Raw genomic sequence first — 16530 nt, 5'->3', positions numbered from 1 at the left:
GGGCAGTACTCTATCCTAGTTACATTCATTACAAAACGTTGCCCCTCCATCTTGTTCACTTCCCTTTTCAGGTCTCAGAGGACTGTTTGGGCCTGGTGATACATTATTGAACTAGTCTACTCCTTCAATTTTTATTTATTGTGTCAAGAACCTATGAAAATATGTTCTGTTAAGTAAACACAGATTACATGTTGAGAAACCATATAGAATTGCAGAGAAATGGTTTGGGAGAACCCCCCCAAACCTGCCAGATTGTGCACCCCTACTTTTAAACAAATAAATATACAATGAAGGGATTAAACTGAAAGACTATCGGCTTATTTCAATATATTTAATACCATATTAGTATCATTAGCTTTTATAACCTTCAGTCTGTTTTTCTTTTATCACATTTGGACCAGAATGAGGCTCTTTCTCCACTACCTATTGTTCCTGCAGTGAGGATTCAACATCATCATCAAAAGGTTTTCATAATTTATCTGCAGATAACAGCCATAAAGCACTAGGAGCCTACCACTATTAATCTGCAGATAACAGCCATAAAGCACTAGGAGCCTACCACTATTAATCTGGAGATAACAGCCATAAAGCACTAGGAGCCTACCACCATTAATCTGGAGATAACAGCCATAAAGCACTAGGAGCCTACCACCATTAATCTGGAGATAACAGCCATAAAGCACTAGGAGCCTACCACTATTAATCTGCAGATAACAGCCAAGAAGCACTAGGAGCCTACCACCATTAATCTGGAGATAACAGCCATAAAGCACTAGGAGCCTACCACTATTAATCTGGAGATAACAGCCATAAAGCACTAGGAGCCTACCACTATTAATCTGCAGATAACAGCCATAAAGCACTAGGAGCCTACCACTATTAATCTGGAGATAACAGCCATAAAGCACTAGGAGCCTACCACCATTAATCTGGAGATAACAGCCATAAAGCACTAGGAGCCTACCACTATTAATCTGGAGATAACAGCCATAAAGCACTAGGAGCCTACCACTATTAATCTGGAGATAACAGCCATAAAGCACTAGGAGCCTACCAGTATTAATCTGGAGATAACAGCCATAAAGCACTAGGAGCCTACCAGTATTAATCTGGAGATAACAGCCATAAAGCACTAGGAGCCTACCACTATTAATCTGGAGATAACAGCCATAAAGCACTAGGAGCCTACCAGTATTAATCTGGAGATAACAGCCATAAAGCACTAGGAGCCTACCACTATTAATCTGGAGATAACAGCCATAAAGCACTAGGAGCCTACCAGTATTAATCTGGAGATAACAGCCATAAAGCACTAGGAGCCTACCAGTATTAATCTGGAGATAACAGCCATAAAGCACTAGGAGCCTACCACTATTAATCTGGAGATAACAGCCATAAAGCACTAGGAGCCTACCAGTATTAATCTGGAGATAACAGCCATAAAGCACTAGGAGCCTACCACTATTAATCTGCAGATAACTGCCATAAAGCACTAGGAGCCTACCACTATTAATCTGCAGATAACAGCCATAAAGCACTAGGAGCCTACCAGTATTAATCTGGAGATAACAGCCATAAAGCACTAGGAGCCTAGCACTATGCGAAATAATGTCTCTCACCGATGCCATTCAGTTCACGCCGTTCTAAACGATCTGTCCAGAAAAAGCAGTTTGTTCCTGAAAAACCCATCACTAGGCTATACTGACGAGTCACTTCAGCCGTCACTGGTAGGGTCTCGACATGGGCTTTGAATCCAAGGAAAATACAAAACAAGATCTTTGGTTTACTTGTCCCGACGCGATACCATGGACATACATTCAGAGTATTAATACCCCTTGACTTAATGTTGAATTACAGCCTGAATTCAACATGGATTAAATTAGATGTATTTCTCCCATATATAATGCCCATGTGAAAACAACATGTTTCTATACATTTTTGCAAATGTATTGAAAATATAAATACAGAATTGCATCTCATTTCCGTAAGTAGTCACCCCTGGTGGCAGCATCGTGCTGGGGGGGATGTTTTTGGAGAAGGTCAAGGGGTCGAAATACTTTCCGAATGGCGGTGTGGTTTTTAATAAATAAACACACACAGGACTCTGACATTGCTCGTCCTAATATTTATTTATATATATTTTTTAATTCCTTTATTTAACTTTTTTAGATTTGTGTGTATTGTTAGATACTGCTCTTGGAGTTAGGAACACAAGCACCTGCAATAATATGTGTATGTGATCGATAAAATTTGATTTGATATCGTTCATTCTAGCAGGAGAAGGCTATACAGACGAAAAAGTAGCTGTCTGACAATGAGTCTGTTATCAGCTGTTTAACCTGGCCTGTGCTGCCTGTCAATCACATTCCTCCACATGCCCACCCCTGCCTGGTGCCCAGAGACACACGGATTAGGTTACATAATACTAAAACACTTCTGATGATTTACTTTAGCCATGGAGTGGATTATAATCCAACACATCTGATAACACGCGACCAGGGGAACGGGCTCACGCGACCAGGGGAACGGGCTCACGCGACCAGGGGAACGGGCTCACGCGACCAGGGGAACGGGCTCACGCGACCAGGGGACGGGCTCACGCGACCAGGGGAACGGGCTCACGCGACCAGGGGAACGGGCTCACGCGACCAGGGGAACGGGCTCACGCGACCAGGGGAACGGGCTCACGCGACCAGGGGACGGGCTCACGCGACCAGGGGAACGGGCTCACGCGACCAGGGAACGGGATCCATTTTATGAGCTGAATCGAAGCCTATACACGTTTCAAATTCAATCAATCAATCGGATTTTAAAAAGCCCTTTTTACATATGCAGTTGTCACCAAAGTGCTTTAGAGATACCAGCCTAAACCCCAAAGAGCAAGCAATGCAGGGTTATAGCACGATTTAATAGTGTCCAGTATGTATTTATTTATGACCTGTGAAGTGTCATTGAGAATGAGGTGTTCGTTAGGTCACAACTCACGATAAAAGTTTATTTATTTCATGAGAGAAATTACCGCTGCCACACAGCCCAATCAACACCCCTCGGTCCTCCCTTGGTCTGTCCTCCCTCCTTCCCTCTGTCCGTCCTCCCTCCTTCCCTCTGTCCGTCCTCCCTCCTTCCCTCTGTCCGTCCTCCCTCCTTCCTTCGGTCCTCCAGACAGACTGGTGCTGTACCCAGCCAGATGAGACACCGCCCTGGCAGCTGCTGGACCGTAGCCACCCTCACCCAGCCTCTCCCTGGATGACTGTTTGGGCACCTTCCTTCCATAACTACACCCCCTCAGAACCAGGGGTAATGACCCCTAACTACACCCCCTCAGAACCAGGGGTAATGACCCCTAACTACACCCCCTCAGAACCAGGGATAATGACCCCTAACTACACCCCCTCAGAACCAGAGGTAATGACCCCTAACTACACCCCCTCAGAACCAGAGGTAATGACCCTTAACTACACCCCTTCAGAACCAGGGGTAATGACCCCTAACTACACCCCTTCAGAACCAGGGGTAATGACCCCTAAATACACCCTCTCAGAACCAGGGGTAATGACCCCTAACTACACCCCCTCAGAACCAGATAGTACTGTGTGGCTAAATGTAGAGCTGTGCCCTCATCTGTCCCAGCGCTCACCTGCTGTTAGCCATCTGTCTGTCTGTGGGCATGGCAGCATAGCTGATTGTAGATGCTCTGTCTGTGGACATGGCTGATTTTGTAGATGCCCTGTCTGTGGACATGGCAGCATAGCTGATTGTAGATGCTCTGTCTGTGGACATGGCAGCATAGCTGATTGTAGATGCCCTGTCTGTGGACATGGCAGCATAGCTGATCGTAGATGCTCTGTCTGTGGACATGGCAGCATAGCTGATCATAGATGCTCTGTCTGTGGACATGGCTGATTTTGTAGATGCCCTGTCTGTGGACATGGCAGCATAGCTGATTGTAGATGCCCTGTCTGTGGACATGGCAGCATAGCTGATCGTAGATGCTCTGTCTGTGGACATGGCTGATTTTGTAGATGCTCTGTCTGTGGACATGGCAGCATAGCTGATTTGTAGATGCCCTATGTCCGCACACAGGGCATCGACTCTGTGAATACAGGTCCTGATCTATGTTCAGCACTCTGTTTTGGTCTGCTTGTTGGCCCCTCCCTCTTACCTAGTTAGAGGGATTATATCTGTAGAGGGGATGCCTGGCCTTGTTGGCCCCTCCCTCTGATGTGTCAGCAATTTATGTTATTCTTCAATAACACAAATTCCAAAGCAAATCAGGGGGAGAAAAATATCTTCATTTGAAAAGGACAAATCAAGATGTCATGCTGGGAGATGTTCAGTCTCCCCTGTCCTCAGCTTTTCTCCACCGAACAAAGGAACAGGAAGCCATTTATAACCCCCCCCCCACCACCCTAGCGTGGGGTTGACCAATCAGAAGTCCTTGCAGTACCACTGGGCCAATGGCCAAATAACAAGTATCCTGCTCCAGACTCGATGTAAAGAACGTAGCACACGTCGCTCTGAGTTCAGGAGTGACATTCCACAGATTCTAAACAGATGATGAACTGAAACACAACTCCTATTTACAATTCCCTATTGACCATTAGTACTCTAGTTTTTAGTCCTCTCATCCTCTGCGTTGTGTATTTATCTTCAAAATATTCTTATAGTCCCCCCTAGACCTTAAAAAAAATTAGTTCAAATGTCTTTTTAGAAAATATGAAGAAATAGATAGAATAAAATAAATTAGCAGTAAGCATAAAATCATTCACATTAAACACCTTGCATTCCTATAAAACACACAGGGCATATTTTACTTGCCGTTGCAATAAGAAATAGATTTCACCCAAAGTTATAGAAAAGAGCTCTTAACAGGTGTGATGCGACATCTGAGAGAGTATGGTTCATTTACAGCACCGAGGACAGTTACCACGGACACATTGACCAGTTGATCATGAGGCTTGGTGTGATGATGAAGACCCCTATGATCCCAACCACATTCTGGTGAACACCACTGACGCCCATCTACAAAAGGACACGGTTTATTAGTCTTATGATATCCCCTGTCACGTAACCGTTGGATTTTAGCAGACAAACATCGGGCTGTAAAGGGGATCCCTGGTCTTGTTGGCCCCTCCCTCTCACCTGGAGAGTGATCCTATATGGAAAGGGGATCCCTGGGTAGTGATCCTATATGGAAAGGGGATCCCTGGTCTGGGGAGTGATCCTATATGGAAAGGGGATCCCTGGTCTGGGTAGTGATCCTATATGGAAAGGGGATCCCTGGTCTGGGGAGTGATCCTATATGTAAAGGAGATCCCTGGGTAGTGATCCTATATGGAAAGGAGATCCCTGGGTAGTGATCCTATATGTAAAGGAGATCCCTGGGTAGTGATCCTATATGGAAAGGGGATCCCTGGCCTGGGTAGTGATCCTATATGGAAAGGGGATCCCTGGGTAGTGATCCTATATGGAAAGGGGATCCCTGGTCTGGGTAGTGATCCTATATGGAAAGGGGATCCCTGGTCTGGGGAGTGATCCTATATGGAAAGGGGATCCCTGGTCTGGGGAGTGATCCTATATGGAAAGGGGATCCCTGGTCTGGGGAGTGATCCTATATGGAAAGGGGATCCCTGGTCTGGGTAGTGATCCTATATGGAAAGGGGATCCCTGGTCTGGGTAGTGATCCTATATGGAAAGGGGATCCCTGGTCTGGGTAGTGATCCTATATGGAAAGGAGATCCCTGGGTAGTGATCCTATATGGAAAGGGGATCCCTGGGTAGTGATCCTATATGGAAAGGGGATCCCTGGTCTGGGTAGTGATCCTATATGGAAAGGGGATCCCTGGTCTGGGGAGTGATCCTATATGGAAAGGGGATCCCTGGTCTGGGGAGTGATCCTATATGGAAAGGGGATCCCTGGGTAGTGATCCTATATGGAAAGGGGATCCCTGGGTAGTGATCCTATATGGAAAGGGGATCCCTGGCCTGGGTAGTGATCCTATATGGAAAGGGGATCCCTGGGTAGTGATCCTATATGGAAAGGGGATCCCTGGCCTGGGGAGTGATCCTATATGTAAAGGGGATCCCTGGGTAGTGATCCTATATGGAAAGGGGATCCCTGGTCTGGGGAGTGATCCTATATGGAAAGGGGATCCCTGGTCTGGGGAGTGATCCTATATGGAAAGGGGATCCCTGGTCTGGGGAGTGATCCTATATGGAAAGGGGATCCCTGGTCTGGGGAGTGATCCTATATGGAAAGGGGATCCCTGGTCTGGGGAGTGATCCTATATGGAAAGGGGATCCCTGGTCTGGGGAGTGATCCTATATGGAAAGGGGATCCCTGGTCTGGGTAGTGATCCTATATGGAAAGGGGATCCCTGGGTAGTGATCCTATATGGAAAGGGGATCCCTGGTCTGGGGAGTGATCCTATATGGAAAGGGGATCCCTGGGTAGTGATCCTATATGGAAAGGGGATCCCTGGGGAGTGATCCTATATGGAAAGGGGATCCCTGGGGAGTGATCCTATATGGAAAGGGGATCCCTGACCTTTTTAATAGGGTCACATTTTTACTGACTGAGTTGTTTTCACAGGGTCCGGTTCTTATTCAGCGCTGTGTGTTTGTTCATTAATATTTAGAAGAGTCATATATATATATATATATATATATAACATTAAATTACACCTGGCCCTGCAACCAACCAAGTTCCACGTTTGGGATGATTGAGTTGTTTTTGCAGGGCATGGGGGGGACGGACGGACGGACAAGTACTTTTCACTAGAAGGACCACCCCAGTGGAACTTGGTATGTTCGTAGATTAATATCGGTTTGTGTGACGTAAGGACAGTCATGCGCTGACTTCCAGTCCAATGGAACAGGATTGACTGAACGAACCAATCACAGACTGAGTCACCACATTAGACAGATTTGTTATTTGGGTTCAGGAACTATTTTTTTATGTCATGGTTTCACTTGGACCTGAGGTCATGGGACATTGATTTGTCTGTCAGTTACCACCCTGATCTGGTCCAGGATGGTCCATCTGATACATGATGTATATGTCTGGACTGGTCTTCATATTGTCATTGGGGAATCCTAATGGTAGTAGGAGTTGGTAGCAGTTGGTTAGTGTTTACTGGCTCTGTATATGACTGAGTAACGGCCTGTTGTGTTTTTTTTGTCCTGTAGGTGATTGAATCTCTGGGAATCATGATCTACAAGGCGTTGGACTACAGTCTGAAGGAGAGCGAGGAGAGAGAGCTCAGTCCGCCTCTGGAACAACTCATCGACATGATGACCAACATGGCAGAGAAGGAGAGGGACAGTGACCCCTGCCCTGATGAAGGTTACGAGGCCACCGAGGAGGAGGAAGACGAGGGAGACCCAAACACTGTCTGTAATGTTAAAGGATTCAGAGACGTCATTATGGTTCGTCCTGTCTCACTGTCTCACCTATAGTTACCTGTACCAGTCTCACTGTATCCCCTATAGTTACCTGTAACAGTACTAGTATCCACTATAGTTACCTGTACCGGTCTCACTGTATCCCCTATAGTTACCTGTAACAGTACTAGTCTCCACTATAGTTACCTGTAACAGTACTAGTCTCCACTATAGTTACCTGTAACAGTACTAGTCTCCACTATAGTTACCTGTAACAGTACTAGTCTCCACTATAGTTACCTGTAACAGTACTAGTCTCCACTATAGTTACCTGTAACAGTACCAGTTGCTCCCCAGGGAACATCAGGGTTTACTGGCTAGGGCCCGTTGCTCCCCAGGGAACATCAGGGTTTACTGACTAGGGCCCGTTGCTCCCCAGGGAACATCAGGGTTTACTGACTAGGGCCCGTTGCTCCCCAGGGAACATCAGGGTTTACTGGCTAGGGCCCGTTGCTCCCCAGGGAACATCAGGGTTTACTGGCTAGGGCCCGTTGCTCCCCAGGGAACATCAGGGTTTACTGACTAGGGCCCGTTGCTCCCCAGGGAGCATCATCCATCAACAATCTCTCTCCGTCACACTCTGTTCTGGGCTGTCTTCTCAAGCTCTTTCCTCTAATGATAATGATTTGTGTATACGTTAAATGATCAGTTTATTACTGTGACCCCCCCTCCCTCCTCCCTCCAGCTGTGTACGTCCCACCTGCCCAGCCCGTCTGATGCCCCTAACCACTACCAGGCTGTGTGTCGGGCGCTCTACGCCGAGACCAGGGAGCTACGCACCTTCCTGGAGAAGATCAGGAGTGCCAAAGAGGTGAGAACGCCCCTGACACGTTTATTCACCCAATCACTGACACACTAGAGAGGTGAACGCCCCTGACACGTTTATTCACCCAATCACTGACTCACTAGAGAGGTGAACGCCCCTGACACGTTTATTCACCCAATCACTGACTCACTAGAGAGGCCCCTCACTCAGCAGCTGATCAATTTGACATAACGGGTGTTGGAGAGGCCCCTGACTCAGCTGGAGGAGAGGAGAGGAGAGGCCTGGAGTCTGATCAACAGCTCTACCAGTAGTGTTTAAATGATCAATTAGCTATAATGATCCCATATTCTCCAGACCTGCTCAGAATGAGGATCTTAACCAGGCACATCTCCAAAAGGAGACAAGGCTGCTTGGTGTTGTCAGTTCATCCATATTGGAACAGAAAACACTGTCCAGGTTTCAGCCTGTTCAGAAGGCTTCCTGGACCTAATTAATTCACTGAGTCAGTAAGGAGATGAATGATTTACTTGAGAGTTTCAACAGATTAATGATTCACAAGGGAGCGTTTCAACGGGGTCGAGTCCACCGCACAGTGAGCAGCCAGTCAGAGGGAAGCCCTGGGTGTGATGGGATGACAGCAGGGGATTGACTGGTTTAACTGGGTCAGTGAGGCAAAGGACACTGGGAGGTCTCCGTGCTGGATCTAAATAGATCTAAACAGTCCTTCCCCACTTCCCCTCTCGCTCTCCCTCACTCCTACCCCATCCCTTACCTCCCCCTCACTCCTACCACCATCCCTTACCTCCCCCTCACTCCTACCACCATCCCTTACCTCCCCCTCACTCCTACCACCATCCCTTACATACAGAAGGGACGTCGCGTGCGCCATCCGTATGGTTAGTGAGAAAGTCCATGTTGCAAATGTACCCTCCCTTACTAGACGTCCGACCACGTCCGATAAATCCGCGGACGGCGTCGGGCCGATCGCGGGGGCCGGATCTTCCAGGAAGTCATCGAACGAAGTCTCTCGGACCTTCGGTTTCCGTTTAATTAAATTTTCAAATTTTGGTCATTTTCTTGCAGTCCCGGATTATTCCACGAGAGGGCGTATGGAATCATATTGCAAATGTAACATATATCACCAAATGCGACACGGCTTTTTCTCCTAAACCGAAGATAATTCGAAGACGAAACTCGGTCTGCGTGGGTTTGGCATAATGGGCAGTTGGCCCCGAACAGGATGGAGTCGAGGCCTCGACGCTTTTCGAGTTAAGGCTATTTTTCTGGGATTGAAAGTCAAAGAGGAAAATAGAGTGCTGATTTGACCGCTTCACATCAAACTACATGAGCCTACGGTGTCAGGAGAAAAGGAACCATGCATTTACCAATGTTCATTTCAGAGAAATTGTACAATGACACATTGGTGATATTCAACAACAAGAGGGTTTTTTTTCAAAAAAGTTACATATCCAGTTGCAGCGTGTTCAGATGAGTCCGTTAAGGCAGGTTTCGGAGCTCTGCGAGATTTCTGTGATTTTCTGTGATTTTCTGAAACAACACACACTTGTTCAACCCTCTGTAAATAAGTCAGTTCTTAACAGAAACACTTAAAACTCAATATTCTATAAGAGCCTAACGTTCAGATTCCTGTGTCAACCAGAAATGCCTTATAATGGTGTCATAGGGGCTGCTTTGAAGGGTTAAAAAGGTCAGATCTTTCCACAACTTCATATGTGTGACTAGGCAACCATCATGAACTGTAAATCAGTCATTTATCCCATCAGATGTCAAAGAAAAGCTCTCTCAAACACACACACAGCAAGGACGGAGTGACACAGAGCGGTGCTTAAAGACACAAAGAGCCTGCAATGGCATTACCATTATCTCTAGGCTGAGACGAGTTCAATGAGACGCCCCGCTTGACCGTAGCTTGCTCGGTATGAGCGCAGCGACCGTGAGAAAACTAGGCCCAAAATGAGGCCTGCACCAATATGTCAAGTGCTTATGGGTGACAGTGAGAGAACCATTAGGGTTAGAAGCACAATTCAACCTCAGGAGCGTTCCTGAGGTCCTCCCGATCTGTGCAAGCCTAACCTTGACCCTGTGGCATTAACCCTTCACAGTGAAAAGAAGGTGTTTAGATCAAACTGTGTGCAATGACTTCTCTCCCCATAGGAATACATTGACAATTCTCCTAAATTCAACCTGAAGTCTATGTGGGTTATGAATGCCTTATGAACCTGTCTTCTATAACAATCCATCAGGCTACTGTGAGGTCTACCTGTGTCGATTCTAAGGTTCCTGGAGCAACCGGAAAATGTTAAAATCACCCTAGAGCTATTGTCATATAAGCAACCTGCAGATAGTGAAAATCACGCAACTCAACCATCTGTCATTCAGTCAATTCTTAAGGTAGAGACTTCATATTCAGGATTCTGTTTATGTCTACCCCAAAGACAACGTGTGTGAAGCAAGAGCTTCCTGTGACAACCGGAAGTACTTAAAAACAGCCAAGAGCTATTGTCATATGGTCAACCGGCATATAGTGAAAATCACGCAACTCAACCATCTGTTATTCAGTCAATTCTTAAGGTAGAGACTTCATATTCAGGATTCTGTTTATGTCTAACCCAAAGACAACATGTGTTGAGTAAGAGCTTCCTGTGACAACCGGAAGTTGTTAAAAACAGCAAAGAGCTATTGTCATATGGTCAACCAGCATATAGTGAAAATCACGCAACTCAACCCTATGTCATCCAGCCAATTCTTTAGGTAGAGACTTCATATTGAGGATTCTGTATATGCCTACCCCAAAGACAACGTGTGTCTATTCTTTTTGCAAAAAAAAACAAAAACACACACACACAATTTGGCCATAGGGACATAGTGTGGGGCTTAGAGTCTTATACCGCCTTCAATAGTTACTTTTGTTGAAACGATTCAAGAACCGTCAGACCTAGAGCTCCGAAATTTTAGAAACCTGTTCTAGAGCTCAAGTCGATAGTGCACGGTGATTTATGGGGCTCTAGAAGGTTCTCTGACCGAGAAACCACCTCGTACATTTGCAATATTTTCAATTCATTTTCAATATCACGGACATGGCGACATTTAGAAATGTCCCAGAGTCGCAAGACTAGGTGCATTGAAACCGCCTCGGCCCGTAGAGACGGACCCCAATGTCTCTGTCCGATAGCTCATTCAGGGACCCCGTAGTAACGCCCTGAAAAAGTGGATTTTCAGCACCAATTAAGGCCATTGCTTGGGCACCAAATGACCTATCGAGCCGAAACTTGGGATTCGGGGTCGCCTCACATAGGCCTACACATAATGTCAGAACTGGACCCGCAGCTATAACGTAACTATGTGTTTTAGGTTTTTTTATGGTTAAAATTGAAAGCACTGTGAATTATGGGCCTTCTCTGACATATGTGATAGTTGGCTTCTATACGAGTTGGAAAAAGTGGATTTGGTGTCAGATGCTATCAGTTTGGTGTCAGAATGACAACTAATTGACTGATGGACGCTGACTGCTGGGTGACGAGCAATGGAGATTAACCACAGTCACTGCCCGGCCATCCCGAGTTCATCGGGCCAGTCAATTATGCATTTCTGCAGTATTTTTGAGCATGCCTAAATTTGTGATGCTAAATGCCCATTAAATCATATTGCAAACGTAACGCGCTATATTGCAAACGTAACGTGCGTTTGCAATATGATTCAACAGCAGAAAATATCACCAAAGTTGACATGATGAAATCAACACAATGAGCGACAGAGAGGAACCACAGTCACTGCCCGGCCATCCCCAGTTCATCAGGCCAGTCAATTATGCATTTCTGCAGTATTTTTGAGCATGCCACATTTGTGATACTAAATGCCCATTAAATCATATTGCAAACGTAACGCGCTATATTGCAAACGTAACGTGCGTTTGCAATATGACTCAACAGCAAAAATATCACCAAAGTTGACATGATGAAATCAACACAATGAGCGATAGAGAGGAACCACAGTCACTGCCCGGCCATCCCCAGTTCATCGGGACAGTCAATTTTGCATATCTTTAGTGTTTTTGAGCATGCCAAATTCGTGATGTTGAGGCCCATTGAATCATATTGTAAATGCGCATCAGTGCACATGGTGACCCGAAATGGGTTACCAGGAGTAATTTTTTAGAAGGGTTTTAAATGCCTTTAGAGGGTGCAAGGGGTGCACGGTTGGGTAGGGAGCACCTTCCATCAGTGCCCATCCAGTATGGGGCGCCCCTAGTCATTTTGGACATTTTTCAAAAAAATTGCTAAAAAACGACAATCCCACTTCTCTCATGTCACCATCAAGCCATTGAGAGGAACCACAGTCACTGCCCGGCCATCCCCAGTTCATCGGGACAGTCAATTTTGCATATCTTTAGTGTTTTTGAGCATGCCAAATTCGTGATGTTGAGGCCCATTGAATCATATTGCAAATGCGCATCAGTGCACATGGTGACCCGAAATGGGTTACCAGGAGTAATTTTTTAGAATGGTTTTAAATGCCTTTAGAGGGTGCAAGGGGTGCACGGTTGGGTAGGGAGCACCTTCCATCAGTGCCCATCCAGTATGGGGCGCCCCTAGTCATTTTGGACATTTTTCAAAAAAAATTGCTAAAAAACAACAATCCCACTTCTCTCATGTCACCATCAAGCCATGGAGAGGAACCACAGTCACTGCCCGGCCATCACCAGTTCATCGGGACAGTTAATTTTGCATTTCTGCAGTGTTTTTAAGCATGCCAAATTCGTGATGTTGAGGCCCATTGAATCATATTGCAAATGCGCATCAGTGCACATGGTGACCCGAAATGGGTTACCAGGAGTAATTTTTTAGAATGGTTTTAAATGCCTTTAGGGTGGTGCAAGGGGTGCACGGTTGGGTAGTGAGCACCTTCCATCAGTGCCCAACCAGTATGGGGCGCACCTAGTCATTTTGGACATTTTTCAAAAAAATTGCTAAAAAACGACAATCCCACTTCTCTCATGTCACCATCAAGCCATGGAGAGGAACCACAGTCACTGCCCGGCCATCACCAGTTCATCGGGACAGTTCATTTTGCATTTCTGCAGTGTTTTTAAGCATGCCAAATTCGTGATGTTGAGGCCCATTGAATCATATTGCAAATGCGCATCAGTGCACATGGTGACCCGAAATGGGTTACCAGGAGTATTTTTTTAGAAGGCTTTTAAATGACTTTAGGGTGGTGCAAGGGGTCCGCGGTTGGGTAGGGAGCACCTTCCATCAGTGCCCATCCAGTATGGGGCGCACCTAGTCATTTTGGACATTTTTCCAAAAATCACAAAAAAAACTCACCATCAAGCCATGGAGAGGAACCACAGTCACTGCACAGCCATCCCCAGTTCATCGGGACAGTCAATTATGCATTTCTGCAGTGGTTTTGAGCATGCCAAAGTTGTGATGCTAAATGCCCATTGCATCATATTGCAAACGTAACACGCAATATTGCAAATGTAACGAGCATTTGCAACATGATTCAACAGCAAAAAATATCACCAAAGTTGACATGATGAAATCAACACAACGAGCGATGGAGAGGAACCACAGTCACTGCACGGCCATCCCCAGTTCATCGGGACAGTCAATTATGCATTTCTGCAGTGATTTTGAGCATGCCACATTTGTGATGCTAAATGCCCATTGAATCATATTGCAAACGTAACATGGAATATTGCAAATGTAACGCGCATTTGCAACATGATTCAACAGCAAAAAACATCACCAAAGTTGACATGATGAAATCAACACAACGAGCGATGGAGAGGAACCACAGTCACTGCACGGCCATCCCCAGTTCATCGGGACAGTCAATTATGCATTTCTGCAGTGGTTTTGAGCATGCCACATTTGTGATGCTAAATGCCCATTGAATCATATTGCAAACGTAACATGGAATATTGCAAATGTAACGCGCATTTGCAACATGATTCAACAGCAAAAAACATCACCAAAGTTGACATGATGAAATCAACACAACGAGCGATGGAGAGGAACCACAGTCACTGCACGGCCATCCCCAGTTCATCGGGACAGTCAATTATGCATTTCTGCAGTGGTTTTGAGCATGCCAAAGTTGTGATGCTAAATGCCAATTGAATCATATTGCAAATGCGCATCCGTGTATTTGCAATATGATTCAACAGCAAAAAATGTCACCAAAGGTGACATGATGAAATCAACACAACGAGCGATGGAGAGGAACCAGGAGCGTTCCTGAGGTCCTCCCGATCTGTGCAAGCCAACCTTGACCCTGTGGCATTAACCCTTCACAGTGAAAAGAAGGTGTTTAGATCAAACTGTGTGCAATGACTTCTCTCCCCATAGGAACACATAGACTATTCTCCAAAATTCAACCTGAAGCCTATGTGGGTTATGAATGCCTTATGAACCTGTCTTCTACAACAATCCATCAGGCTACTGTGAGGTCTACCTGTGTCGATTCTAAGGTTCCTGTGACAACTGGAAGTGGTTAAAAACACCCAAGAGCTATTGTCATATTAAGTGCGCATAGTGAAAATCACGCAACTCAACCATCTGTTACTCAGTCAATTCTTAAGGTAGAGACTTCTTATTCAGGATTCTGTTTATGTCTACCCCAAAGACAACGTGTGTGAAGCAACAGCTTCCTGTGACAACCGGAAGTGGTTAAAAACACCCAAGAGCTATTGTCATATTGCCACCTGCAGATAGTGAAAATCACGCAACTCAACCATCTGTTACTCAGTCAATTTTTAAGGTAGAGACTTCTTATTCAGGATTCTGTTTATATGTACCCCAAGGACAACGTGTGTGAAGCAATAGCTTCCTGTGACAACGGGAAGTGGTTAAAACAGCCTAGAGCTATTGTCATATGGTCAACCTGCATATAGTGAAAATCACGCAACTCAACCATCTGTTTCTCAGTCAATTCTTAAGGTAGAGACTTCTTATTCAGGATTCTGTTTATGTCTACCCCAAAGACAACGTGTGTGAAGCAACAGCTTCCTGTGACAACCGGAAGTGGTTAAAAACACCCAAGAGCTATTGTCATATTGCCACCTGCAGATAGTGAAAATCACGCAACTCAACCATCTGTTACTCAGTCAATTCTTAAGGTAGAGACTTCTTATTCAGGATTCTGTTTCTGTCTACCCCAACGACAACGTGTGTGAAGCAAGAGCTTCCTGTGACAACCGGAAGTGGTTAAAATCACCCAAGAGCCATTGTCATATTACGTGCGCATAGTGAAAATCACGCAACTCAACCATCTGTTACTCAGTCAATTCTTAAGGTAGAGACTTCTTATTCAGGATTCTGTTTATATGTACCCCAAGGACAACGTGTGTGAAGCAAGAGCTTCCTGTGACAACCGGAAGTGGTTAAAATCACCCAAGAGCCATTGTCATATTACGTGCGCATAGTGAAAATCACGCAACTCAACCATCTGTTACTCAGTCAATTCTTAAGGTAGAGACTTCTTATTCAGGATTCTGTTTATATGTACCCCAAGGACAACGTGTGTGAAGCAATAGCTTCCTGTGACAACGGGAAGTGGTTAAAACAGCCTAGAGCCATTGTCATATGGTCAACCTGCATATAGTGAAAATCACGCAACTCAACCATCTGTTACTCAGTCAATTCTTAAGGTAGAGACTTCTTATTCATGATTCTGTTTATGTGTACCCCAAAGACAACGTGTGTGAAGCAAGAGCTTCCTGTGACAACCGGAAGTGGTTAAAATTACCCAAGTGCTATTGTCATATTACGTGCGCATAGTGAAAATCATGCAACTCAACCATCTGTTTCTCAGTCAATTCTTAAGGTAGAGACTTCTTATTCAGGATTCCGTTTATGTCTACCCCAAAGACAACGTGTGTGAAGCAAGAGCTTCCTGTGACAACCGGAAGTGGTTAAAATCACTCAAGAGCTATTGTCATATTACGTGCGCATAGTGAAAATCACGCAACTCAACCATCTGTTTCTCAGTCAATTCTTAAGGTAGAGACTTCTTATTCAGGATTCTGTTTATGTCTACCCCAAAGACAACGTGTGTTGAGTAAGAACTTCCTGTGACAACGGGAAGTGGTTAAAACAGCCTAGAGCTATTGTCATATGGACAACCTGCATATAGTGAAAATCACGCAACTCAACCATCTGTTACTCAGTCAATTCTTAAGGTAGAGACTTCTTATTCAGGATTCTGTTTATGTCTACCCCAAAGACAACGTGTGTGAAGCAAGAGCTTCCTGTGACAACCGGAAGTGGTTAAAAACACCCAAGAGCTATTGTCAT

The 16530-nt window shown here is 45.4% G+C and overlaps 1 protein-coding gene across 1 annotated transcript in view; it reads left to right on the top strand.

The window, feature by feature from the left end:
* Window positions 1-16530, top strand: part of spire1a (spire-type actin nucleation factor 1a) — a 74836-nt gene that overhangs the window by 12229 nt on the left and 46077 nt on the right. The window contains exons 3-4 of the mRNA XM_029736102.1: window positions 7189-7428; window positions 8129-8254. Of these exons, the coding sequence (XP_029591962.1) occupies window positions 7189-7428; window positions 8129-8254 (366 nt within the window). The remainder of the gene's footprint in view (window positions 1-7188; window positions 7429-8128; window positions 8255-16530) is intronic.

The sequence above is a fragment of the Salmo trutta genome, chromosome 36, assembly GCF_901001165.1.
Source record: "Salmo trutta chromosome 36, fSalTru1.1, whole genome shotgun sequence".
Taxonomy (NCBI): Eukaryota; Metazoa; Chordata; class Actinopteri; order Salmoniformes; family Salmonidae; genus Salmo; species Salmo trutta.
The sequence above is the reverse complement of the archived record's forward strand: the minus strand, read 5'-3'. Positions and strand labels throughout refer to the sequence as shown.